Source organism: Pocillopora verrucosa, chromosome 3 (genome assembly GCF_036669915.1).
Source record: "Pocillopora verrucosa isolate sample1 chromosome 3, ASM3666991v2, whole genome shotgun sequence".
Lineage (NCBI taxonomy): Eukaryota > Metazoa > Cnidaria > Anthozoa > Scleractinia > Pocilloporidae > Pocillopora > Pocillopora verrucosa.
In genome coordinates this window covers 5,243,667-5,270,899 of record NC_089314.1, presented here as the reverse complement: position 1 = coordinate 5,270,899, position 27,233 = coordinate 5,243,667, and the positions used below count along the sequence as shown (strand labels likewise).

The 27,233-nt window shown below is 36.2% G+C and overlaps 3 protein-coding genes and 1 long non-coding RNA gene across 14 annotated transcripts in view; 2 read left to right on the top strand and 2 right to left on the bottom strand.

Moving 5' to 3' along the window:
• Positions 1-1,132: 1,132 nt before the first annotated feature.
• On the bottom strand, positions 1,133-2,998 carry LOC136279445 (uncharacterized). The gene is made up of 2 exons (XR_010716881.1): positions 2,817-2,998; positions 1,133-1,297 (listed from the first exon to the last, which is right to left on the bottom strand). It is a non-coding gene; the product is annotated as an uncharacterized lncRNA (long non-coding RNA).
• Positions 2,999-3,053: 55 nt separating this feature from the next.
• LOC131798185 (transmembrane protein 199-like) lies at positions 3,054-11,589 on the top strand. Of its 11 annotated transcripts, none has more exons than XM_066163217.1 (8): positions 3,054-3,190; positions 3,312-3,430; positions 4,657-4,744; positions 8,486-8,566; positions 8,735-8,817; positions 9,854-9,890; positions 10,375-10,487; positions 11,231-11,385. In XM_066163217.1, the coding sequence occupies exons 5-8, from the start codon at positions 8,794-8,796 to the stop codon at positions 11,306-11,308; spliced, it is 252 nt and encodes an 83-aa protein (XP_066019314.1). In that variant the 5' UTR covers positions 3,054-3,190; positions 3,312-3,430; positions 4,657-4,744; positions 8,486-8,566; positions 8,735-8,793; the 3' UTR covers positions 11,309-11,385. The 11 variants fall into 11 exon arrangements, 8 of the variants coding, with proteins under 8 accessions (XP_066019314.1, XP_066019316.1, XP_066019313.1 ...); XM_066163219.1 differs by having other exon boundaries at positions 3,066-3,190; positions 3,315-3,430; XR_010716868.1 differs by lacking the exon at positions 3,054-3,190 and adding an exon at positions 9,163-9,260 and having other exon boundaries at positions 3,209-3,430; positions 11,231-11,589.
• A 129-nt stretch (positions 11,590-11,718) lies between these two features.
• On the bottom strand, positions 11,719-25,431 carry LOC131798166 (uncharacterized). The gene is made up of 6 exons (XM_066163210.1): positions 24,974-25,431; positions 20,761-21,247; positions 18,982-19,066; positions 17,881-17,961; positions 17,166-17,441; positions 11,719-16,321 (listed from the first exon to the last, which is right to left on the bottom strand). Exons 2-6 carry the CDS (start codon positions 21,187-21,189, stop codon positions 13,638-13,640), a joined length of 3,555 nt encoding a protein of 1,184 aa, XP_066019307.1. The 5' UTR covers positions 21,190-21,247; positions 24,974-25,431; the 3' UTR covers positions 11,719-13,637.
• A 1,516-nt stretch (positions 25,432-26,947) lies between these two features.
• The window catches only part of LOC136279444 (uncharacterized), a 12,039-nt gene continuing 11,753 nt past the window's right edge, over positions 26,948-27,233 (top strand). Inside the window, exon 1 of the mRNA XM_066163223.1 lies at positions 26,948-27,061. Within this exon, the coding sequence (XP_066019320.1) occupies positions 27,007-27,061 (55 nt within the window). The 5' untranslated portion in view covers positions 26,948-27,006. The remainder of the gene's footprint in view (positions 27,062-27,233) is intronic.

Here is a 27,233-nt window from a genome sequence, read left to right as displayed (position 1 = left end):
ATAACGATAATCGTAATTTCGGTCTCGAGATCATGTTGGATTCCATCCACCAAAACCACCTCGGTCGAGAGGGACTGAGATGGAATATTTAATGACTTGCAAAACATAACCGAAGATTCTCGGAAATCCGCAAGTGATGTAGCCGAACATCAAAAGCTGTAAATCCCATGATTCTTGAGGAACAAACAGAAACAGCATAGCGAGAATTTTAAGTCGCGAACCATTGATGGTAGACATGCAGATAATTTAGGATACGTAAATTCTGTTGATGAGGCGCATAAACTTATTGCGGAATTTGAAACAGGATTGACGACGCAGTTTTCTTTCTTTAAAGCTGTCAAGGTTTCGGGAACACATATATATATTGATATAGCTCTTTAGCATTACAAAGCTTTGCTATCGCTATTGTGCATTCTCACTAGTTTATCTAGTTCAAGTCCTCTGGCATGGCTTGGATGATACCACAATTGTGGAATCATTCGGGTTAATTTAATGCTTACTCCTCCTTCCTCGGACAGAAGTCACAAAATACTGGGGGAAGATGCATGAGATATTTAAGGAGCAAAAATTCGTTTTTTACTGGTGTGCCTTTCCTAATTTTGGGAAGGAAAGTGTTCAATTGCCAGCACGGCATAGATAGAACAGCTGGAGAGAAAAGGAAACGAAAAGATGCAGAAGAAGTACTGTATATAATAATTTCTTTTTATCCTCAACCTTTGTGTTTCTGTCAACTATGGCTTGCTAATTCGAAAGGTCAAATACTTGAATGGGTCATATGACATTGATCTCAGAATACTTTTATGACAAACGTGATAACAGTTCAATCTTGGCTAAATTGAAGATGGTTTAGAATTTAACAATTATAAGAACTTTTCACTAACATATGCTGCTGACAAAGGAGAAAATATATGCAATTCTGCATTTTTTGCTTTCTATCAAGCAATCATATGTTTGCTCCATACCACGCTATGACACTTCCGTTTTGTCACATTCCAAAAAATAACTTGAGAAATACACTGTCAATCATCTTACACTGTTATATTTACCTATTACAGAAGGCTGGAAACAAAGATTTTGTTTTCAAGAAAATAAGATTTCTTGTCCAAGACACAAGGAAGTTTGACTGCAAAGCACAGATAAAAATGCGAGAAATTTTATTTTTTTCAGAGAACAAGGTAGTTCTACTCGTGTATAAACAGAACAAATGCGATTTAATAAATCAGATATGCGGCATGACTCCTTTTCTTCCATCCCCACTCAAAACAAGCAAACACACCTATAGAGGTTCCAGTCTGGTCTGCAAATGAAAAGGAGGAAGGTGATCACTGCAAAATTAAGCATTAGGGTTCTTATTTATAACATATTGATTATTGTATACTGATATCTAGAAATTAAGGTTGCAAGTAGCAGCCAGCTGAGTTATAGTTTGAGTTTATCAAGTCCATTACTTTGTTAAATTTAGAGTAACCTTGTCTTGAGAGAGGAAAATTGAGAAGCTGTAATATACTTATCATCAATTAGGGGCCACAAAGAAAAATTTATTTATAGAGACTTTTGAAGGAGAGGGGTAAGACTTGTGACAAGCTGGCAGACATATAGATAAACTTTACTGCTAAATGGGTTACAATACAAAGTGCTCAGTATTTGGATCAGCTATGGCTCAACTTAAACTTTGCTTTAGCTTCAAGTTTAATCCTTTGTGGTTTCCTTTCTCTGTGTTTATTTTTCACGTTATGTACACAGAAGAACACAAAAATGACAAGGAATGCTTTTGAATATTAAGAGGCTGGAATAAGCAAGAAACCAAAACTGAATTTTAAACAGTACAAAGTTAATTTGATCTTCCAATATTATTTAATTTTAACCATTAATAGAATTTGCTATTTAAATTTATCCCCTCCATTTTTCTGGATATTGTGAGCAAAAACAAACAATTATCACAAAATGCATGGTATACAATGGTTTGATTCACCAATGTGGCAAAGGCCTTTCACTGTCTATCCATAAAAAGGGAAATAGTTTGTAAAATGTAAGACATTCTGCATCTTGAGCGTATACTTATTCATCCATGTGAAATTAAAGGTTCCTTGAAACAGGATTTTCAGACCCCTGATAACAATTACTGATGTGCTGATTTGTTGTACTTAGAGGTTATGATTTTAGCGGAAATAGTGGAAGAAATTTCTGGACCTGGAATTTTGTTGCAAATGTCTGTTTAAATCAGTTTAAGTCAGTTAAAAACTCTCCTGTTTCAAGATTACATGATTACCACACCAGAACCTTTTGTATTCTATATTGTGCACCATGTTATGATTATGGTTTCAATAATAAAAGGTGCTGACTCAAGAACTTTGCAAAATATCTCTACATACAAAGAAATAGATTGTGGTTATGTACTCCAAATAGCAGGTCACATCAGTCTTCTGTAAGGAAGTAGCAGAAATTGCTATGGTGGTTTTGGTGGATGGAGAGAAACATCCACCAAAACCACTTTATTCTATGAGTTAAGAGTTATGATAATCATTATGAACGTTTGGTCGGTCAGCAATTGTGCACCATAAAAAATAATTAGCCAGAGCACTAACTGCTAATTAGTGGTATAAATCTTTTGTCTCCCTGAACATCTAACAGTGGCTATAGATAAAATTTAAAAAATATATTGTTGATGGTTTTGGTCAAAGTTTTGATGGATGTTCCCTAATGACATCCACCAAAACTACGTAACATCTGGGCACCTTTTAAATACGTGAAATATCTGCATAAAATTGCGTAAAATGTTTTATAATACTACAATCGAACAATAAATTAATACTTACCATTTCTTGAGTAAAAAGTTTTGACGCAATTTCCCAAACAAATGATACACTTGGGTCATCGGGATAAGTCGGCATGTTGTCGTAGCTTCGTAATTTTCATTTAGTATAACAAGTCATGAGTTGTCCATCATTCCATCTCAGTCCCTCTCGACCAAGGTGGTTTTGGTGGATGGAATCTAATGCTGACCGGGTCTAAGAGGGGATGAGAGGGGATGAGTGGGGGGAGGGGAGGGGAGCTGAAGACCTGGCGTTTCCAATTCCTCCATAAGTAGTGAAAACTCAGAATTTCTAAACGATTTAGGAGGCATGTGAGAAATTATCTAAACCCCTGTGCGGTGAATGATTCAATAAAAACAAGGCAAACCGGAGAGGAAGTATATTACAATTATTTTTTATTATTATTATTTGTGGATTAGTGGCCTTTCCCTCGCGAGCATTACAAGGGATATTTGAAGTTGAATCACACGACCTGGCAATTGCAATGTTTTTGTCAAGAAGTGAAAACAAAGATGGCGAACACTTGGACACAATTCCGGTATACAATTCCAACCATGGCAAAATCAACCTTTACCACCAGGCTGGGAGACTAAGTATGATGGCAACATCGGAAGATAGTAAGTATATTCGAATCTATGCTTAAGTTGACTCGTAATGTAAAGTTTCGGCAAAAAAATGCGTATTGACCTTAATAAGTCGCGAGCATTTAAGTTCGCTGTCGCTACGTGGCTTTACGAACAGATGGCCAAGCTGAATATTTCTTTGTTGCGGGAAACATATTACTAGTGCTTGCTATAGTATGCATAAACTACACTGATTATATGAAAAACAGTTTCATTGTATTTGTAGCTAACAGCTACTGGCTCGTCGTGATTTTGAAATGTCCTGCTTGGTTTACTCTTGGCTAATTTCAATGCAAAAGTTAGCCAACTATTGGCAAGATGTCAGAAAAACCCATACGTCATTATGCATACAGATCTCAAAAAAATGAGACAATAAAAAAATAATAAAAGTTTACATTCTGGACTAATTTTTTGTTTTAGAATAGTGCAAGGTTGTATGGAAATCTTTCCCTAAAAGTCTAAGTTCAATAAACAAGCAAACTATCTTTGATTATCATTTTCATAAGCCAGACAAGCATTTTGCTCACAGGGAGAGACTATTAGGGTTATCTCCTTACAATACCTGTTAATACATTTTTAAGCAGAGGGTTGACAGGAAAAAAAATAAAACTCTACCATGGGATTTTGTGTGATCTAATGCTAAATTCTCATAGTCAAAATTATGAGAAATGTTTGTCAGAGAGTTGGGATTATTGATACTTAGATCTTGGGAGTGAAAGGGGAAATTATTTGTTAGAAAAGAAAAAATATTGTTATTGGGCTTCAGTGAAGATGCTTATTATCAAAACCAAATAATGGATAACAAAATAATGTTTGTGGAGAGTTATTGTTCTTTATGAAGTAACTGAGATACTATTAGCACAAGACTGATAAAAACCAATCATTTATTACACAAATAAACCTGTAGTTATTTAATTAAAACAATCAACCACACTTTCTATCAGTTTACTGGTGTAATAACTTAGACAAGGTGTTGGGAGAAAAACAAGAATAGTTTATAAATAATTTGCTTCCAGCTTGAATTATTTAAGGGGTAAACTGATGGAAAGTGCAGCCTATTGGTTGAAAAACAAATAAGAGGGGTTAGAATGGGTAGAAAAAAGATTGATTGTTTTTATTGACTTTAAACACTATAATCAATTTTTAAGATTTACTGATGTACTTTTACAGAAGTCATGTATGGTTATTAGATATTTCTTTTATTGGTCATGTTTTTACAGCTACTTTATTGATCACACTACACACAAGACAACATGGGAGGACCCCAGGTTAAAGAGGCCAGAGGCAATTCCTTTGACTCAGTTTAAGGTTAAAGTAACCATGATTTGAAACGGTATTTGATTAATGGTCATAGATTTAAACTTAAACAAAAAATGACCAAAGTAAATCGGAATTAGGAATAAATAACCAGCAGCTAATAAGAGCTCACTGTACTAAATGATGTTGATCGATTGGAGTGAAGTGCAATTCAGAATCTAGAATCATTTGTGAGATTTCAAAATAATTTACAAGATTTCAAAATCATCAGGGCCCAGTTGGCTTGTTAGATATGAAAATTTGCTAGGCCTGCATTGTTCAAATCTAACAAGCCAACAAATGTTTAGTTAGTTAACTTGAAATTCTAAGTAAGATTTCAGACCTAAATTGTAGAACATGAAGTTCAAACACCACCTGGTTACATTCACTTGGAAATCACATAATCAAGTTAACACCTAAATACAGTTTTGTGTTGAGGACTCTGGTCAGTTGCAATATTTTAATAGCTGGTTTATGAAAAACTTGGCATGGGCAAAAGTTGCCATTTATGATAAAAACAATTGTACGTCACAATCTATGAATGAATCAAACTTGTTAGAGCCAATTTGAGTGTAAAGATTGCCATTGAGTTCAAAATGGATGTAATATTTGCACCAAACTTAAATTTAAGTTTATTCCCACACTATTGATGGGAGTTTGGAAAAACAAGAAAACAAGAATAAATTAGTTGAATTAAAAATGCTCATTGATACCATGGGGATTAAGAGTGCCAGTTTGAAAGATAAATTTTTGTTCTCGAGTTTTGTGGCTTTTCTAACTACCAAGATGTAGGGAAAGGCTGCAAACTGCCATATGCTGCTTAGAATGATTAGAGGGGGTAGCTCCATTTTCTGAATATAAACCCACACCTACACATACCAGGACAATAACTGATAGGACACATACAGCATGTAATTAGTGACACAACATTTTCTGCGATCAGTTGAATCTGGCTGAGATTGATTGTTGGAAATAACAGCGAACTCATGAGTGATAATAAAAACTAATGGCACACTTTCTCAAATCCAATGGGTTATATGATTTACTTGTGACCAGAGGAAACTGAAGGGCTGTGTTTCCTCTTTTGCCTCGAAATAATTCTATATTGCATTGTACTGTCATATTATGGAATTGAAAATAATTACACACTCTGAGGATCAGTTTGACCCAAGACTAACAAATCTGGTGATTTTATTTTTGGCACAAATCTGTAAAGTGCCTTTGGTTTGGTTCCTTGTCTGTCTGTTATATGAAAAACTGAATACTTATGTCCAGGCGTCCTCAGATTGATTGCCAAAGATCTAACGCTGTCATCCATCACACTGAAATGGATGATCATTAAAACTGTTTCAGTCCTGACTCAGTCATTGCTATATGGGGGTGACAAACACAATGTATTCTTCCTGGTGTTACGAATCAAGAATCACTGAGACAATGATTTCAAAAGAAATTAAATAACTTGTAAGAAATCTAAGTTCTCTGGAAATTTCGCCACTCTCGTTGTTTAAGCATTGTACAATAAGCTTTGAAAAGATTCCAATCTCTTACCTTTGTCCAAAGAGCTCCTGTTTCTTTCTGCACATGTTTCTATCACGTGTGGATGAATTTGTCCCTAAGGTGTCAATCAGGGATGCCAACAGGCCTCCATGGATTGACAGAGAAGTATTACAGTTGATCAGAAAGAAGAACCAAATCTGGCATAAAGCTAAGATGAAAGACTCTTTGAATGGTCAAATTTAAGAGGAGTAATCACTTATGTAACCTTAGTGCTGTTCTAAAAGACAATCCTCATAAATTTCGATCATATTACAAAAAGTAGGAAAATTCCAGGGGTTATTAGGGATCCATGGATGCAGGCCACCAGACCCATTGATCAAGCTAATTTATTCAATGCTTTTTTTCCATTTGGTTTTTGCTCCACCTGATCATGGTAGCACTTCTAATTTCCTTCACTGACTAAACATAGTGTTGAATACAAATTGTGTGAGTTAAAATTAAGCCTTAACTATAATCTTAAACAACTTAAGTTACTTGATATCATCAAAGCTTCACTGAACCTTCCCCTAAGTTGTTACAAGAGTGTGTGGAGGAAATTTCACCTTCTTTACGCAGATAATTTGATTTTTCTTTGGAGCAGGGGGCTTTTCTTGAAAATGGAAAGATGCTAATCTTGACCCTGTTTGTAACAGTGATTCTTAGTCTCTAGGGTCTGACTATGAAAGCATTTCACTTCTTGATGTGCTTTCTAAATTACTGCAAAGGCAAGTTTATAGTCTGGTATTATATCCCCTTATATTACACAATGGCAATATGGCCTTTTGCCAGGCAGATCAACTATGTCTCAATTAACCCAAGTAGGTCATCAATTTGCTAGGGCTCTTGAAATGAGGCAACAAGTAGATGTCATTTATTTCGATTTTTCCAAGGCATTTGATCAAGTGCCCCATAAAAAACTTTTGTTTATGCTCAAGTGCCTTGGTATCAAGGGTTCTCTGTTAGCTTGATTTAGATCTTATGTATCTGGTAGAAGACACAAAGTTGTGATCAATAATTTGGCATCTGATTTTCTTCCAGTTATATCTGGAGTCCCCCAGGGATCTCTTCTAGGACCCCTGCTCTTCTTGATCTACATAAATGACATGCCTGGTGTAATTTGAGGGGATACATCACTACACTCTTCGCTGATGATTCTAAGTGTTTTCATGTAGTTCTTGGCCAAGATGATGGTGATAAATTACAGGAAGACTTAAATAAGTTATTTGAGTTGTTACGCCTTTGGGGAATGGAGTGCAATGTCAAAAAGTGTGAGGTTGTAAGGGTGGCATGCTTTAAATGTATCGATGAGAGAGAGTATTTTCTTGGTAAAACTAAGTTGGAACATGTTCCTTTTGTAAAAGATCTAAGTATTTTGATCAGCTACAATTTGAGCCAGAATCACTACATTGATATTATCTCTTCCAGAGCCCAAAGAATTCTTAATTTGCTCTAAAGGACATGTAAAGATATAGCTGACACTAGGACTAAAAAGTTACTTTACATTACTCAGGTGCAGTCACCCTACACTAAAAGAAACATTACCAACTTAGAACAAATTCAATGCAAGGCCACAAGATTCATTCTTGGCAAGGAGTTTACTAAATACAAGTGCCTTTAGTTAGTAAATTAAATTTCTTACCTTTACCATATGGAAGGGTAATTCATGATTAAGTGTTCTTTTTTAAAATCCTTTAAGAATCTATATCATTTGGATATTTTTGGCAATGTATAGTTTCACTCTTGTAACAAGCCTTTGAGAAATATTGATTATTTAAAACTTGATTTCCCTTTTAGTCATACAGAAACTTTTAAGAATTCTGTTTTTACTTGGGTTTGTCAGGCATGGAACAAATTACCTCTCAGCATCAGGGAATATAACACCTTACCAGTCTTTCTCTAGAAATTGTTTAATTATCATTATGATAAGTTCAGTGCCAATTTTTATTGGAAGAAATTGGTTAATAATTATTTTTATGATAACTTCAGTGCCAATTTTTTTATCCTATTTATCTTATTTCTATCAAAAGTTTGGAGGTTTTTTTTGTAAGTTTGACTTGTTCAATGTAATTAATTTGGAATTTGTATTAAAGTAGGAAGATTAGTAGTATAAAAGTGGAAACATCATGATCAATACAACTGATAGCCTGATTTTAACATCATGAGACAAACCAATAAATGTTTACCTATCTAAGAGTATTTTATTTCATTTCTTTCCAGATTCAAGCTCAAATATGTATTTATACGAGTTCCTCTGTGGAAGTGAAATTTATGTAGAGCTGCTAAAACTACCAGAAAAAGGTAGGTGATAAAATTTATTGTAATAATTGAAAAGTCTCCTTAATTGCCCAGTTTGAATTTAGCCACTGACTCTCTCTCCTTTGTCTTTTTATCAGACTGTAAATTTTACTTTACATGTACACATCTATCCAAATTGTCTAATATGAATAGCATTAATTTTTTTTTCAGTCAGAGTCCAGAATTCATAGCATGTCTAAAAGCAGAACAGGATATTGGAGTATGAAAGAATGGTTTCAAATATTGAGCGAAAGGTAATGCATGATCCTGAAAATTTCTTGATCAAGGAAAAAGATTGCTCTTGAAACATAAATTTTTTTCTGCCATGAAAGAGTATAAACCATATTTCCTCAAATAAGCACTTGAACAGTTATTCATAATTTTGGATAAAAGGAAGGGCCCTTATTGTAAAGAGGGCACTTAATCAAGGAGTGGGAGCTTATTATTCTCTTGTACTGATTCTGCTTTTGATGAAGCTAGATAAAAATGCTAATTTTCCTTCTGTGATATGTTAAGTCATTGAAAACTTACTTTCAGATAATTTTTATGTCATTTTCTCAATCCTGGGATGCCTAGAATCTTTGTCTGCATCTTAACAGTTAGGGAGTCATTTCTGGTAGGGCTGAGACATTGGGGCACAGGGGAACCAAGCAAAGACAAATTCTTGAGAAGAGACCACTATAAAGACTTTGACCTTGTAAGCAATTTTTTTTCCTGGGGTAACCTGAGAATATTAACCTTTAACTTTGTTCAAGGCAGAGTGGTGGGACAGTACAAAAATGAGTAGACTGACCTGAATTTAACCTTGTAACTCCTAAGAATGACTGGCATCTAATTTCTCCTCACCATATCATCCTTGAATCAAAAATTAAGGTCAGGAGAATAAAGGAGCTGATCACTCGCTAAAGAAGCTCTTGATTGTTAGACAAATTCTCCATATTGGCATCTTAGAAAATGTCTAGAGAACAGTATGGAAATATGCATACTGATTTTAGGGTGTAGAGGGTTAGAGCTGAAACTTTCAATATTGCAATGCTTGCAGTTTGGGGGGTGGTTACATAGTTTGCAACCATAGCTGCCACATGCCCAATTAAGAAATGTTGGTTTTGAACATCAAAAGGAATTCCGAAAAAAATAAATGTAAGAATGGAACATATATGTGTCAGAAAGTTGACGAGTCCTTTGGTCCATTAAAAAATGGTGAATTTTGGAGCTTGTGTGTGTGTGCTTGGTTCCATTATTTAAGATCATTTTTTAGCTTAACTTCCATTTTTTCATTTTGCTCTGTAGTGGCATCAAACTGATGGAATGCAATTTGGACAAGAAGGTGAGTATTGACAATTTTATTGAAAGTAATTACATCATTTTAACATGCAGATGAAACTCAAGTGGAGAAATGAGCCTTATTGGTGAGCTACAATTAAGGCAATTGCAGAAAAGAGGCTTAAAAAATGTTAGCTTCAATGTGATTCAAACCCATGTCTCCAAGATACTAATTGGGTGCCACTACAAACTGTACTTAAGAGCCTCGGGTTGGGAGTGATATAAATTTTGGTGAGTTCTGGTTGTCCTGTAGTGGAATCTGATAAAAATTTAATAAAATAATTCATGTTGGAGAAATGATCCTTTCAGGCAAGCTGTACTTTAAGCTCAGTCTTTTTCTCTGCAATATCACTTAAATCTGTTTAACATTTGGTTGATATCACTATTTATTTCCTTGTGGGTTTTTCATAGTACCGGTAATTCATATCTGTGACCAATTTGTTTCATCCAACACATGCTAAAACTGTAACTCATGTTTTTCCTTTCAGTTCGCTCTGTTGGCAAACAGTTGTCTTCAATAATCAACTTCCTGTTGTCAATAATTGCAACATTCACATTTGGTTACATTGCATCACAGTACGCTTTTCCTTCCATTGCTGTGGTATGTAACTTTGAAAGGTGTTATGCAACAATACTTACAGCTGTAGTTCTGGAGTAGGGAGAAGCTTAGACTAAAGCAAGTTTTAAGGGAAATATATGGACCCCCCATTATAATTCTATGAGGTTTTAGTATACCCCCCTGCCCCCCCCCCCCTTCCCACACAGGTAAATAGTATTTTTTGCACATGCCGATTGGCTAGTTTGGAAGTGATTAGCAAGTACTATTTACCTCTGAGTACCCAAAGGAATAAGTCAAAATCACACCTCAAGAGTTCAATTTCAGACTATTTCTTGGTTTATCAACAAAAACAGGCTTATTTTTTGCTTTCTGTGTTGCTGTGGTATTTACTTATTATAGAAACAATTATTAACACATGTCTGTAAAAGTGGTGGAGATTCACAGAGCTACAAAGCCACTCATAAAATATCCTCCATGCTCAGAGATTGGGGCTTCTATAAGTTTTGAAAAATTCCCTTGGCACAAGTTAAAGCTAGCCAGAGTAAGAAATGTTTGTGAAGTTGAGATTAACTTTGACCCAAAATCATGGCCTTTGGAAAACCTCTTCAGTTGTAACTTTTGGTCAATAACAGTCTAAAATTAACCTATGAACCCTTGTCAACAAACATGGAGAATTCAAAGTGATTTTTAATCTGACAGTTCAGCTAAAAGAGGGCTGTGAACTGAGTAATCCCTGACCTGGTTGGAATCATATAACTGATCATTATTGTTTCTTTTTGTTTCAGCGAGTGATTATTGGAGTTTTGCTGGCATTCATTGTAGCAATTGCTGAATTGTATTTCATGGCTAGAGTGGAGATTTGATTGAGATGAAAATCAGTTTTCATTTAAAAAATAATAAAATAATTTTATGCTATAAATGATGAAAATGGAATAAACCTCTCATCTGAAAAGTGAATGGTAGTTGCACTTGTGTGCTTAAAGTGATGTTGCACTGAACACTATTTCCTCCATATTTTGTTGTGGCACAAATTTTATATTAAGAATAGCAATAATATTATGTTTTGGTATAAATATGCAGGCCAGGTGGGGAATGAAAGAGAAATTAAGATACTACACTGGACATGGGATATACCAACAAGGAGTACACCTCTATAACTCCCCATATTTTGGCTGGGTTACTAAAGAACAGCTGTTTTTTTTAATTCTAGAAAAATAGCAAACAAATTTGGCAAGAAAGCTGTTGCCCAAGAAACTCTGATAGAGTCCTCTGGGGAGCTTTTTGCCTTGCAAAAGACGCAGTCAGGCATATATAAATGCTAATTACTGGTTGGGAGGTCTATATGGGAAGAAACAGTACCCAAGGTTTTGACAACGGGCAGACAAACCTACAGCCTTCCTTAACATTTTTGACTGTGGTTTAAAGCTTTACTCATTACAGCCAATCAGATTTTTAAGGCTGGCCTGCTGAGAGGCTTCAGAAAAACAAAAAACAGCTTTAGAAACTCTTTACAAAAGCCAATTTACATTATCAACTCAGTTGGTGAAACTAAAATTATCTTGTTATACTCCCCATCTACCCCAACACAGCACCTTGGTTTCTTTAGAAACTTACACCCTTTATTAATAGTTATAAGAACTCTTCACGTGCATTAAGTCAATTGGCAAATTTTTGAATAGGGGAGAGAGGAGGTAGGCTTAAGGCAAACCCATCACCTTAAGCCAACAAGGCAGGGGGGTGAAGGCATGCTTAGCAGGACTTTTTTCTTTTTTCTTTTTCTTTTTTTTTTTTTTTTAAAAAGTCTCTCCCTCTGTGTGTTCCCTGATGATGACAGAAGTATGAAGTAGACTATGGACAACTGACATGCCAATTTGAGGAACTATACTATTTCTGACCTTGGAGGAAACTGTTCTACATCAATATCTATCAATTCTAGACTTTAGGTAGGATGCAATGAAATGTTATTTTTTTAACGTAAATTTTAAAAGAAAATATCCTATGGTGACCTGTTCACAGACCATCCACTTTGTCTTAGCTCATCGTTTAGAGCACTGTTTTCAGAGCCCGTCCAAGTATCTGCATGCTATGATCGCATTGAAAAATACTTTTTTTCAAATATAAAAACTGCTCTTGTTTACATATTTGCCTTCACTAATTATGGAGACAAAATGAATTTAGGCTTATCTGAAGCAGACTCATATTGATTTAAACTTGACACGCCATTTCGTAGTGACGTGAGGGAAAAAGTTATAAAGATGATAATGACTTGAGCAGAAGTCGAGAAACCGTCTTTTTATTAAGTCTTCGTCGAGAACATTATTCTCTTCGTTTTTTCGTGCTCCGCAAGGATTCTCGCTCCGCGCGCTCGACATTATGCGCTCCTCTTACGTACCGAAAAAAAAAAATGAATAAAACTTGGACAGGCTGATCCAATTCCGTGAATTTTTAATTACCTATTGAAAGTTTTTCATACATTCAGACCTTTCTACGTTAAAATTAAAATATTATTTAATAATTCTTGATTCTAACCTAAAATAAAATGTAACCTCGAGTCATCTTACAAGCTCTCACAAGCACTCTCTTAGGTACTTAGGTCCAGTAATCTGGTCTAAGTTAGATGGAAAAATAAGAGCACTAAGAACGCTGCAAGAATTTAAAAACGCTTTACATAAAGTAGATATACAAAGTTTAATCTCTTCGAATAATTGCAAGAACTGTATTTTATGTAAATCTTAAATATTTTAAATATTATCAAGATCATATTATTGTAATTATTATTATCTTATTATCTCATTATATTAAGGTTATTATCTTATTATACAGAGTAGGGTATTATAAACATGGGGTCTACTATTTCGGGGTAGGGTAGTTTTATATGGGAAGAGCTCTTTTATCATATTCCAATAAATTTTTAATGCTTAGTTTTATATAGATTAGATTAGTTTAGGTGTCCTTACTTAGTGGGAAACTGCTATCTTATTTGACACGTAAATAAAGTTTATTATTATTATTATTATTATTAACAAGTAGCTGGAGACAAGTTCCATTGCCTGTTGTTACAATTGACATTCCATGAAATCAGGCAATGTAAGTGGCAGACGTGATACTTAAGTGACGCGATACTAAAGACAATCATTCCTTCTGTCAGTGCAAACGTTTGTGTCCTTCACTTGGTGAATGAACTTAGCGTTATCAATAAGAAACATAAACCCGAGGCAGTGCTTTTTCCACCATAGATTGAACCGTGTGCTTGTCACCCAGTGGATTGCCAAGTAGGCATAAGAATCTCAGCTCTGAGAAGAATTTCAAATTATCCAACAGCTCACGTAAGTCCCGTACATTCAAATTTAAAAACAAAAGATTTAAAGTACACAAACTGGGCAAGAAACGACAACCTCCTGTGTTGAACGTAAATAATTGTGAAACCAGAGATGTTCTGTCAAATCCTGTTGGTGATGCCTCAATCTCGTTTGTTTCGGGAAACCATCTTTCCGGCCCAGATATCGAGAGCTTAAGTAAGGACGACATTTGAGAAATTGACCGACCAAGCGCGGCGGCAGTGACTGGAGTCAGTATAATGCCATACAGTCCCAGATCCTCAAGAGTATTGTGCGTGATACTAGAAACCAGTTTGTTTACTGCTTCAGCACAACAGTTATTCAAGTTAAGGTTAAGTGAGACTAGATTGTTAAACTGTGGTAACAAACCAGCAAGCTTCGTTACGTCGTCTAACTTCGGTGACGGCTCGCCAAAAGGAAATGATCGGGAACAACCAAGCTGTACCCGACACGTACGGGGGTTTGGTACATATTGAAGAAGTTCACAAGTACATTCAGTTACACTCTCAAATAAAATCTCTTTTAAATTCTTACAATCTCTAAAAATGGTAACAAGACATTTCATCGTTTGCTCGTAGACATATGTATAAATGTGAAGAATGCTTAGATATTTCAAACAGAATCCCTCTGATGACGAACTTGTGGAGTGTGATGGAGTGGAAGTCAAGTTGGTGACATCGAATAAGTCAGCATGGTCATCACAATGCAGGTCCAAACGAGTAATGTAAAAAAACGCCTGGCCGTTATGGTAATGAAGAATGCACGTGAAATTACACAGCGAAAACGAAGCACATCTGACAGCTTCAAACTTTCTTAAAAATTCCTCAACTGCGACAACCACTGAATTATCAGTCATCCTAAGGGGAACGTCCAAACAATCGAGAAACTCGATCGACTCGTATATTTTCGTCGCCTTTTGAAAAAAAATTTCTTTTCCAAACCAAACCACACCATTGAGAGTAATTCCATTTAAAATTCTCCGTTCGGATATAATTTCACGAACTGATCCTCCCTCAACAAAGATGATCCCGTCAGTGCAATTTAAATAATGTCTTAAGACTTCAGTTTTGGTTTGAACTTCACCAAATGAACTATTTACCAGGGTAAAAAAACGCCGGTGCTTCCTTGTAATGTCACACAGTGGCTTGTCTGTCCCGTCAGGTATCATTTTTGACAAATCCAGTTCTGAGTCAGAAATTCTAACCGATTTCAAATGTTCAAAAACTTTCACTGCTCCATCATCAGACAAACCGCAAACAAATTGAAAAACATTTTCTAAGGATCTACAGTCGTCCAAAGTTCGGGTGCGGTCATTAATTTCACCGAGATTTCCTTCAGGGGCACATCTGTAGTTAATATACCACGCTGCTAAGAATTCTTGTATGCTCTTGTGAATAAACGATACCATCCCTGCTGGTCGAAGATTCTCTGAGTACTCACTGACTTGAAGTAAGCCTATAATCCGACTTTCTTCGCAAATCCGGTTGGCATGGGACAGTTGATCATACTCGAATACATGATCGTCCTTCAAAAGACATTCTAACGCCACCTTTCCAATTTTAGCCAGAATCTCTTTGAAATCTTCAACTTTGCGAAAGTTAGCAGGAGAACATTTCGCTGCATTATGATTCAAAACGTACTGAACGATTTCAATGTACAATGTTGTTTTGGAGTCAGGAAAGCTCTGTGCGCTTCCTTTTTTCCACAAAGTGCAAAAGAACAGGAGAAGTAGCGGAACTCTCGCCAGGTCGTACAGGTTTCGCTCCCAAAGATGATCCCGTAATGCGCCGGCTTGTATTTCGTCACCAAGCATTCTGACCATAAAGGAGTCTATGTCCTTTATACTGAACCCAGTGATCTTAGCATGCACGTCCTTAAACTCTTTCAGCTCATCCGCTTTGGAAATTCGAGTTGTTATCAACACACAACAGTTTCTCAGCTTGATTCCTTTGAATATCTCAAAGATTTCAGAGTTGCTTCCGCAACGATATTCGTCGTATCCATCAAAAACGAGGAGAACTTTGTCTTGGTTGTGGGTGATGTAACTCAGCAGACCGTCCTTCATGACTGTGTCCTCATCGGTAAAAATATGGGAGGCGCTTATGACATCACTGAGGTTTTGGCATTTAGATACCTTTTTGAGATCAATAATAACAGCAAGCTCGAACTTCTTCAGGATAGCTCTCTGTTCATCTGTCAACCTGTTTTCGTCAAGTTCAGCCCAGTCCATAGCCAGTTTCTTCACAAACGTGCTCTTCCCAATTCCAGTCTGCCCTTGCAAGAGTATCCTTTTTGAAGGCAATCCGTTCTTGTTTTCAGTGAGCACTTCTGTGTAGTGATTCAGTCCAGCCTGTGATGACCCAGCTGGGGTTTGTTCTTCTTTCACCAAGGACAGTCGAGTGTAGATCTCGTGAATATTCACGGCACATTTTTTGGACCACACAGAGGTTGGCACCGTGGCGGTTCTTTTGTAATGCTCTGCGAGTTTGCGCCGGCAGACTTTTACATCAAAATGATTTCTGGGTACGTCTGGTATGCCTGTTTCAAGAAAACAAAATCCAGAAAAAAAAATAAAATAGCGAATGTTTACACATGATACCTTTCAATGGAATTTACAATTTACGGCTGATTGTTAACAGCTTAGTTTCAGTGAAACGTTAGGGCTTAAGGTATGACGTCAAAATCTTTAAAAGGACAATTAAACCAACTGTTACAATACCCCCGCCGCATCCACCCACAGTTTGTTTCCTTCTTAATTACATATTTTCAAATTCAAGTCAAGTTTGTAATCATCATAATATAAGGATACTACCTGTGGGCAATTCATGGAGAAAGCCAAGTGTCTAAAGACCGAGCTTTATTGAATCTCTCCCTTGCCTAGAGCAAGCCACTTGACTGTAAGATCACGCTGAAGTATTTTCTTATAAAGAGAATCCCAAGGAGATACACCTTTATACAGTATGTCCATGCAGACAGATTCCAGTAAACTGGGCATTGATGGTCAGCTTCATTTGTCGGTTTGTTAAAGCGTCAATGTATATCGTTGGGTATTAACCCAGCTGTTTTGAACCTGTTTCCTCTTGTGTTCGATCTATTTAATGACGAATTGCTAAAACTGAATTTTAATGAAATTACAGTTGTAGGTGCATTTCCCTAATAATGAAATATTTAAACTTCCTGGTTTTGGGGTCACAGATGGGGTTGATTTTAGTGTCTGCATGCCTCCACTTAATAGAGGTATCCTCATAAAGCAGGTTTGGTTTACAGTAAACATGGGGAAAAAAATCCAAAACATTGGTCAGCCTCTGCTTACAAAATTCTCTGTCATAGAATAAATCATTTCAATTATTTCTAATTATTCAAAGTAGTTGAAAATAATTACCTTGATTGTAACAAATTTGTTGTGCTAAGTCTTTGCGCTGCACGAGTTCATGCTGTAATGCAGCATTCAAAATTTGATAAGTTGCTGCAGAACAATTCTTCCATTTCCAGTGAATTAACATGTGGTATCCTCTCTCACACAGCTGTCGGTATCTTTGTTCTATATCCTGTAGTTCTGACTCCTCGACTTTCAGGCGACGCCCAAGCTTCATCCACTTTTCAGCAATTTCTTTGCCTAATTTCTCCAGTTCATCATCTGTTGGGGTGCCTTGTTTTACTAAAGGAAGGAATAAATTCTGTTACTGGGGTCTTGCCCATGAGATAAACATGAGCTGCTACCGTAACACCAATGAAAAAGAATAACACCATAGTATGATATATAAGTATGATACTGTATATAAACACAAACACACAACCACCCATGCACACCACCATAATCCTCTACTTGACTGCTCTGTAAAAGGACTACACTGAGCAACATGCATCACAAAGAACATCAGGGTTAACTTTCATCTACATCAACTTCACTTTGACAAATTGCCGTGCAACTTATTTTTCTATAACCACTCCTCATCTCCTAAAATTAAATCTCTTTCACAACATTTCTGATAATCTTGAATCTCCAATTCAACAACATTATTACATGACTGTATAATAATTAAAACTATATATATTGTATTAGGATTCAATTATATTCAATATGTCTAACAATAAACCTGGTAAGTCCAGAGATGTAATTCTGGGTTGTTTAGGATCCTGGTAACTGCAGCCAGGTGACATTCTCCTCTTTCTTTCTCCTATGAAAAACGAGAATCACTTCGTGAATTTTACCGGGGCCACTTTTGCCTTGGTAACCCACGTTTAGACTAGCATGCATAAGGGTTGTTTACATCACCAAGTTTGTCGCGCGATATGAAAGTCTATTTTATCACAAATATTCTTTTGAGAAAAAAATTGTAATTCTGGAAGACTTGTTCCAATAGCACACGGTGCCCGCGTTTTTGAAAACTTTAGACGTAGTATAATCAATATCACTTTGTTTTTTCCGTATTTACGGGCAATTTTGGTGGATTTTCAAAGTTTTTGAAAGCGATTTAATCGGTTGCCATGGAAACTGTATTGTTTATACTTCATTTTCTGTTTTAGAAGACTGGTGACTAGTTTTCGGAATACAGGAGACACTTTAAGGATACATACACAACCTTGTTTTGGTCAATTTCGTAGTGTTAAACGAAACAAAAGGAGATTTGCGGGGCCCTGGAAACGAGACATTGAAAAAACGAAAGGAACAGACAGCATTTTATAACCGGTTCCAGCCTTTGTTTGGCCCCGGTAAAGAGGATTTCGCCTGTTAGGTAATTTCACTTATACCTTGGGACACTTCATCAATTAAAGCTTAAATTAGAACAAAAGTGAAAAAGCAGAATATCACTTGATGTGATAAAAAGGGCAGAAATTAACAAATCAAAAACACTCAAACCAGAGATACAGAATGATTTAAGGTAGTAATCAGATCAATTAAACAGCGAGCCATTAAAAGTCATAAAATATTCTGAGGGGGAGAAGAATGCCTTAGTACTGAAAGCATTGATGTATTGTAGTGAACGAATCAGATTTGAGAATTTTAAAAGTGCATGTAAAGGGTTAATAATAAGTGCATTTCTTCACAGCAAGGGTGTGACATGCAATACTAAATTCATGAGATGCTATCCTAGCTTGCGTGTTATGTCTTAAAATACACTGGTGTCAATATTGTCAGTTATAAGTTAACAGTCTAAGGTATTATCTCCCCATTCTCATATTTAGGAGTAGCTTACCTAATGACATTGAATCACTGCTTGAGGCAGTTTGGACTGCACATAATGGCAAAGGTCTGGGCGAAGGAAAATTTGAATAACAAGGCTAGAAACAAAAGAAACAGATGCATTGTCAGAAGAACTCTTTTACTTGAACCTGGTTAACTCAAACCCCCACTAACTTAAACAAGACACAATTTCCCTTGCATTTGACCCCACTTTTCCAGTCATATACTAACAGCTAACTGAAACTCACTTAACTTGAACTAATTTGACTTTCTCTTTCTTCAAATTTACCCTTAATAACTGTTGGTTGATAAATATTGATTAATGTCAAATTGTCAAAACATAGCTGAACGTGATAACATATGAGGAAAATTAAACACATATAGCTTAACTAAACTTGTAAAAAATTAAGCTCTTATAAAACAGTCTAAATGTATGAAAATGACTGTTGATTGTGCAGGAATGGTAAAAACTTGATTCCTTAAGTTAATTATTAACAGGACACAAACTACAGTTAACTTCTACTGTTTTTTTGTTTCCCTTGAGAGTTTGAGTTGGTGGTGTTGCACTGTACATCAACATCACAGAATAATTCAAATGTGTGCAAAGATATTTTAAAGTTGCATGCCATTTATGCATTTCAAATTCCTCTTCCCTTAAGTGCACTGTCTAGATCTATCTGCACTAGATCTATCAAAGTTATTGATAATTGATGGTTAGTGGACTCAATCAGTTCAATAAGCCAGTCATGTGAGTGATTTAATTTTGATAAGCATGCAATGCCAATGAAGTGTGAATTATAAGACAGATAAATAAGTAAATACTACCCAGTAAATACTAATGGGGAATGTAATTAGAGGAGAACTCTGAAAAAGAAAAGAAATAACCACACAAAAACTGCCAAAAGACAAGCAGAAATGAAAACCACAATCAAACTCAGAAGAAGATCAAACTGAGACCAAACTGAAGGCAAATGTGGAAAATAACTAACAAGTTTAAAGAAAGAAATGAAGTTATTCAAAGAGCAAATAAATAAGAGGAAACAAAGAGTAAATCAACTACTGTGGTTTTTCACTGAACTTCATGGAAGAAGTGCTTTGGATTTGTCTCAGACTCAGATTAAAAACAGCCAGAGTGTAAGGTGGGATGTTGTAAAAATTACTCATTCTGTAAAACCACTGAGAAGACATTTAATGTTAAAAACCCTACTCATGCTACATGGCATCAAGTGGTTTTGTACCTAAGATCGTTTCTCACCAAAATTCAGTAGATTTGTACCCAGTTTGAGTTGGTTTGTAACCAAACTACAGGTTGATTTGTACCAATAAACATTCATTTGAAATACCTCACATGCAAGTGTGTGAACAGATATCACTTGTTGTGTATAACAAGTAAGTGAAGTCAAGCAAGTAAGATAAAAACAAAATTCTGTTGTGTAGAATATTAATGACTATAGCACAAGATGAATGTGATGTCTTTAATAGAACAATGTGTTGTTTATACCTGTGGCTATTTTAACAATAACAACTAGTGCAAGAGTGATTTTTCCTCTCTTTAGTGGTTGCATGTCAAAAATGGATGCCACGTATATAAAACTTATTTAACACGGGTAACACTGCTATTTAAAATAAGAAACCCACCTTACTTTAATCATATGTGACAATGGAAAACACACTTAACCTCAGAGGGTACAAAATGATTGGGTATGAAATAACCACACATGGGTACAAAATGACTGGTGACCTGCTAGATTATTTGATGTCAAAATACAACATGCAAGAGTAAAATTCTCACCTCATTTGCTGGTAAAGAAGCTGCAGACCCTCTGGGCATAGGGTATGTTGATTGTGTCAGAGTACTTGATACTTGTGATGATGGAAGCGCTGGTACATTCAAAGGTCTGAATATTGCAGTTGAAGTGTTGACAGTTGACTCCCCTGCTGTCTGACTCTCCCTCCTATTGCCCATAGGTAGCTGTGGAGGTCTGTTCACACCAGATGTCATGTAACAGTCTGCAGGGTCAGTTGTAGTGACAAAGTGCGCTGCAAGCAACTGTGAATTTTCAGTAACTCTCAAAGCTGATGACAAAGAACAAGAAGACGACGTGGATGACACAGAAAGAACAGTAATGTCTTGTGATGAAGGTGGATCATCAGGTATAACTATGACTTCTACAACATCAGATGACTCCTCCATTGTCTGACTGCACCTATTACTCTCCATCAGTAGAGCAAGAGTTCTACTTTCCCATCAGGCATGTAAAGTGAAAGCTACTGGATCCCTGGAAAGCAGATAAGAAAACATGAGGATACAGTTTTGATTATAATTAAGTCAAGCTTAATTTTTTACTTATTTAGGAAATATAGGTTACCTGTCATAGGCCTTGTGGCCAAGTAATGCAGGAACTTAACCTGGTTTTATCTCAGGAACTTATAACCCCCCCATTCCCAAGCCCCTTCCACAGCATAATCTATAATTTGTCAAGTGTTCCCCATGGATGATAGTTTTAGATATTCATTTTATTCTCCTGGGCAGAGATTGACACCGTGAGAGGTAAGTGTCTCCTCATCCTCAACATACTGACTAGAATCCAGTGGTCAAATTGTCAGGTGGCAGAAATCCACATGTATAATAATAATAATAATAATGATAACAACAACAATAAAATAATAGTGGGATTTAGCATTGGACATTTCTTGAAATGGATCTTCTTGTCCACTGCTTCCAGTTCAAATTAGAATTCGGAATGTTAGCTTTTGTGGATGGATCAAGGAAAACCAGTATACTGTAGTTATTCGGTTATAAGGCACACCGTTTTTTTCAAGAAATTCCTAATTTCTACTAAAAATTACCACCAAAGTTTGGGTGCGTCTTATAGGCAAATATTTTCCCGAAACAATTTTTTTTTATCACAGTTACTGGTACGATTTCAAGCAAATAAAATGACACACACACATTGACTTTTATGAATATGGTGGTTCTGAAAAGACAAGCAAAGTCAAATTTGCATAGATGTGATACGTGCTCGAGAGCACGTGCTTAGTAATTTGATACGTCACAAAACGAAACGAAAATAAACAAGCGAAGAGGTAAATACCTTCTTCATCCTTTCAGCCTTTTTAGCGCACTGAGACCTGCATTCTTGGCATTACATCTTGTTTAATCAAGGCTTTTGTTTGTGCGTGGTCGTGTGTGCGACAATTCTGCTTTTGTTGATTAATGGTAAACTAAAATCAATACGCAACTTTTTCGCTTTTTTGTAAGTTTATGAAAGAATTTACAATAAACTTGACCGATCTTTACTCCCCAAACAACGGTGCGCCTTATAACCAAGTATTTTAGCGATTTTCTCAGTTTGAAAACATGCTATAATGAAGTTGCCGAATTGGGGGTGCGTCTTATAGCCGAGTGCGCCTTATAACCGAATAACTACGGTAATTACAACTTCATGTTGTTTGTTGGAAAATTTATCGTTTATTCCAAAACTTTTTCTCAAAAAATATACCATGTCAGCCTTTTTCTCAGTTTTTAAAACATATATAAATTTACTCAATAAATGCAAAAGGTGTCCTTAATATGCATAACTGTAAAGTAATACAGGCATATGTACTATGCCAGTGAGTTATTTATGACTCATAAATATAGGCTGAAAGAACACAAGAACAGCTTTGCAAGTGGTATTTTTCTTCCAGTCAAAACCTTGAAAGTATAGCACAACTTTAACCTGTTTAAGAGCATGTTTGCAAAATTAACCATGGTCTTGGAAGGATAATAAATGGTTACCATAGTCATATAATTTTACAATTCTCTAATTTTTCCCTGGATTTTTCTTTAAAATAGTAAAATTTCCATGACCAAGTGAATTAGCAATTTTATTTATAAGTGCTGAACTTCCCACCACCCCTCATAGCCATTCTCTCCACCCTTAAATTTATGCTTTCAGCATGTCACATACAGTGTATATATGAACTGATAGTTCCAAAGGGTAATGTGGAAAATGATTGATTTTCTTGGAAACACAACATCAGCTTATTATGCAAATTTATTCACCAATATTATACCCTTACCAATCTAGTACCTTTCATGTCCATGAAAGGTACCAGCTTCAGGGTAGCAGTGAAGTGTCGTGAAGCGTCCATGACATATCAGTGGAGTATATTGACATTTTTTGTTCAGTATCAGACAACTGTCAACTGATCATTGAATGACGGTCAACTGACTATCAAGCAACTATCGAGGGACTACCAACTGATATGACCACTGCCATATCAACCATTATATTGACCCTACACTACCTACAATAAACACGATCCAGTTTTAAAAAGACAAATTTTAAGTTTCTTTACAAGCCTAATAATATATGGATGCAAAAACTTCAGCACGCTCATCTGCTGAAATACATCAAGATATCTCAAACGGTGAAGAAAGTTGAAACTGAGTGCAGAAAGTTAAAGTAGTGTGACAACAAACCTTAATTAAATTGACCAACAAAAAAGTTGCAATAGCACATGAAAACCAAGTGGCAGATAGGTTAGGAGAAAGTAACAACATTAAAATTCAGAGGTCGGAGGAGAATTCTAGGAACAAAAACATCTCACAAAGCACAAAAAAAAACTGGCTAAAAGTTTGGTAATCTTGGCCCCAAGTTAAATAGAAAAGAACGAACCATGGACCCTGAACAAAATTCTCAAGGGTTTGATGCAACATTTTGTAAGAAAAACAGGGAGGATTACAAGCTTGAGCCACTGTGCAGTGTTTACTGCTATTGACTGTACATAAAAGATAAAGAGTACAAATGCTCCATTACATTATTTGTGAAAGAGTTTAACAGCTGGAGGCAAGTTCTTGAAGGATAGTGCAACTACTTCAGGAACAAGACAAAGGCAAGTGAACCAGTGAACCAGTGAGCCATGACACAACATAGAAATGACTTAAGAGGAAAAAATGTTTGCATGCATATCTTCAACAAGTAATCTCATGATTTCTCTTGAGCAATTTGGAATAAATCAGCAATGGTCAATTTTTCAAAGACTGAAAATTGTTATAGGTTTTTGTCTGATCATTGTGTGTGAGTGTAGACAGAATTCATACATGCGTGTGATGGAACATTCCAGAATATTTTGGAATGTGCTTATTCATGTTCATAGTCAATGTTCAAGACTAAATATACTTATCATATCTTAACAGACTTTACATCCGGTGCTTGCATCAAGCTGTTAATGTCATTTATCGAATAATAAAAAAGAAAGCTGTGTGTTGTAGAATGCAAATACAGTGATCACTGTTGTAAGCGAATTGACAAAAACAAGCACCATGCTAATCAGCTGCACGGGCTAGCTCCAGAGTATCTATGTTCAAAGTTTACGTGGCGTGACTCTGCTTATGACCTCAGGGACTCTGAAAATAAGCTCGATGTTTCCTCACCGCGCACTAATTATTACCGAAAAAGTTTTAGCTTCAATGGCGCCACATTATGGAACAGTCTACCATGCGATATGAGGAACACAGAGTCTCTGGGGGTATTTAAACGTAAGATCAATGACATTCTTTAAGTCTAACGCACGGCACTCACGGAAAACAGCTTTTAGTGTTATAGTATATAGTTTGAGTTTTAAATATTCTAGCGTATGTGATATGTATTTTTTAGGCTGATGAATTGACCGTGTTTAAATAAAAATAAAATGAAATGAAATGAAATGGTCTTCTGAAGGCTGATGTTGTTTTGCACTTATTGTAGGAACCGATTTTCAAATTTTGGATCGAACAAGGTAGGAGCTGAGACTTATGTAATCAATTCAGACACGCTGTGAGGAAATTCAAGCCGTTGCAGCACAAGTAAAGACAAGGGAAATGTACTTGACGACATCCAAACACAGCTAGCGCTTGCCCCATCGCGGCAGTGATTTGTTTGCTTCGGTGATCTCGCCCATTACCGTGGATAAAATTTAGCATAACTCTTTGAAAGAGAAAATCTTTGTAACTAAACCTTGTATATGTGCACACATACCTTGAAACTTTGCAAAACCAGTCGTTCACAGCTATGGAAATTGAAGGTTCCTCAAGTACAACATGAACCAGACAGGTGTGCACCTATGATGCAGCATCAAGTAAGACCAGTTGAGCATGCTGTCTAGTCCTGGCTCCTACGCAATCAAGTTTGTCCTTCTCTGCCCAGTCCGTTTAATTAATTCACAACCCAAGCTCATTTCCATTCTATGTTTCTAACTAATACCCCATTCACACCAGCAAAACATGTTTTGTTAAACTGGTTTTCATTGAATGAAAATTATAAACAGAGAACTGAAAAACTTGATTTTCCATTGGATTCAAGTACTTGCTAACTTGCATTTCCAATGTGCTACATTCAAGTCAAAAATATTCGGTTAAATAGTTTCTATGAAGAAAAAAAAAATTAAACTGTGTTTAACAAAACAACTTTTAAACATGTTTAAGCTTTGGTGTGAATGGGGCATTAGGCATGCTAGTGATGCTGGTGGATTTTTCATTCTTTTTCCATTTTAAAATAAAAACAAGCGGCACAAATTTGGATGGAAGCAGTTTAGTTTGGGGTGGAGTAGGAGGGGTCTAAGAAGGGATTGAAAGGGGGGAGGGGAGGGGAGCTGAAGACCTGACGTTTCCAATATTATTATTCTCTAACTACTGAAAGCCCAGAATTTTTTTTAATGATTTAGGAGCCATGTGAGAAATTATCTAAGTCGCTGTGCAGTGAATGATTCAGTACAAACAAGACAAACCAGATCAATAAGGGCCCAATAAAGATGGAGAGGGAAGAAGACAACAATTTTTAATTCATTTATTTCAATGTATCTGCACCATTTCTCCCTTAGCCCTCGTCACGCGTACTCCGCCCTCCTCACTCCACCCTTCCTCAGGCGTTCTGATCTATTCAACAAGTTACCACTACGCTTTCCTAATTGTGCTCATAAAATGCTGGAAAGTTGTTCACTGGAATGCCAAAGGGTAGAAAAAAAATACCGAAAATTCAAAGAGTTGCTTCATAAATTTCAAAAGTTGCTACCGTAATGCTTTAATACTTTCAAAAAAACATAGTCATTAATTAAAAGCTTTCTTTTGCGTCCCTCACAATAAATAAACAATAGCCTCTATTGGCGCAAAAACATAAAAGGATATTTGTCTGCGGACATAATCTGTTCCAAGATGCGAAACTGTGAGCTTCGAGGACCAGATTATGTCCAAGGACAAATATACGGGCATATTTTCGCGCAAAATATAGGCTATTGTGTTTATCATCCTTCAAATATTTAGCAACATGCGTGAAAAAATTTATACGAACAGCTCAGGTGTTTGCTGATTGGAATGCTTTCTTTTTATTGTTATCTCTCACGACTGACTAATTACAAAAAAAAACATATTTCCCTTCTTCTGTAACAACCACAAAAAGGCTCTCTGGCGTCTTTAATTGAATTTTCATCGTGGACGTAAAGTTTTGAAAATTGGGTAATATGGCATGGGTGATATTCACGGATATCACCCAGGTTTAGTGGGGAATATGCAGTCATGTGACGATGAAAAGTATATGATGGATCATAGCTAACAGCGGTCGAGAGAGATAGCTTGAAACAAAGCTTGAAAGAGTTGCTCGCAAATATTGGCAAATTTTAAGGATATTCTTGAGACAACGTTTTGCTCAAAAATTGCTTAGGAAGGCAAAAATTGCCCAAGGTTGTCATTGTCACAAAAGTTAATCCAAACGCCAACAGTTGCTCAGCAGAAGTTGTCGGACAAAATCAGGAAAGACTTGTTCAAAAATCCGCTGTTTCAGCTGTGGTAGCCGAAATTCCTCAGAGTTCTTATAAGCGGAGAACACTTAAGAACAGACATTATCACTCTCTTAACATGCCCTTTATTTTATCGTCGTAGATAATAAGTGGGCGTCGCCTCGCGAGCAATACAAAGGATATTTGAAGTTGAATCACACGAAGTGACAATTGTATTATTTTTGTCAAGAAGTGAAAACAAAGATGGCGAACGCTTGGACACAATTCCAACCATGGTAAAATGAACCTTTGCCTCCAGGCTGGGAGGCTAGATATGATGGAAACATCGGAAGATAGTTAGTATTTTTTAATCTATGCTCAATATGACTCGTAGTGTAAAGTTTCGGCAAAAAACTTGCGTTTTGATCTTGACGAGTCGTAAGTATCTGAGTTCGCTGTCGCTGCGTGGCTTTTTGAATAGACGGCCAAGCAGAATATTTCTCTCTTGCGAGAAACATATTACTTTAG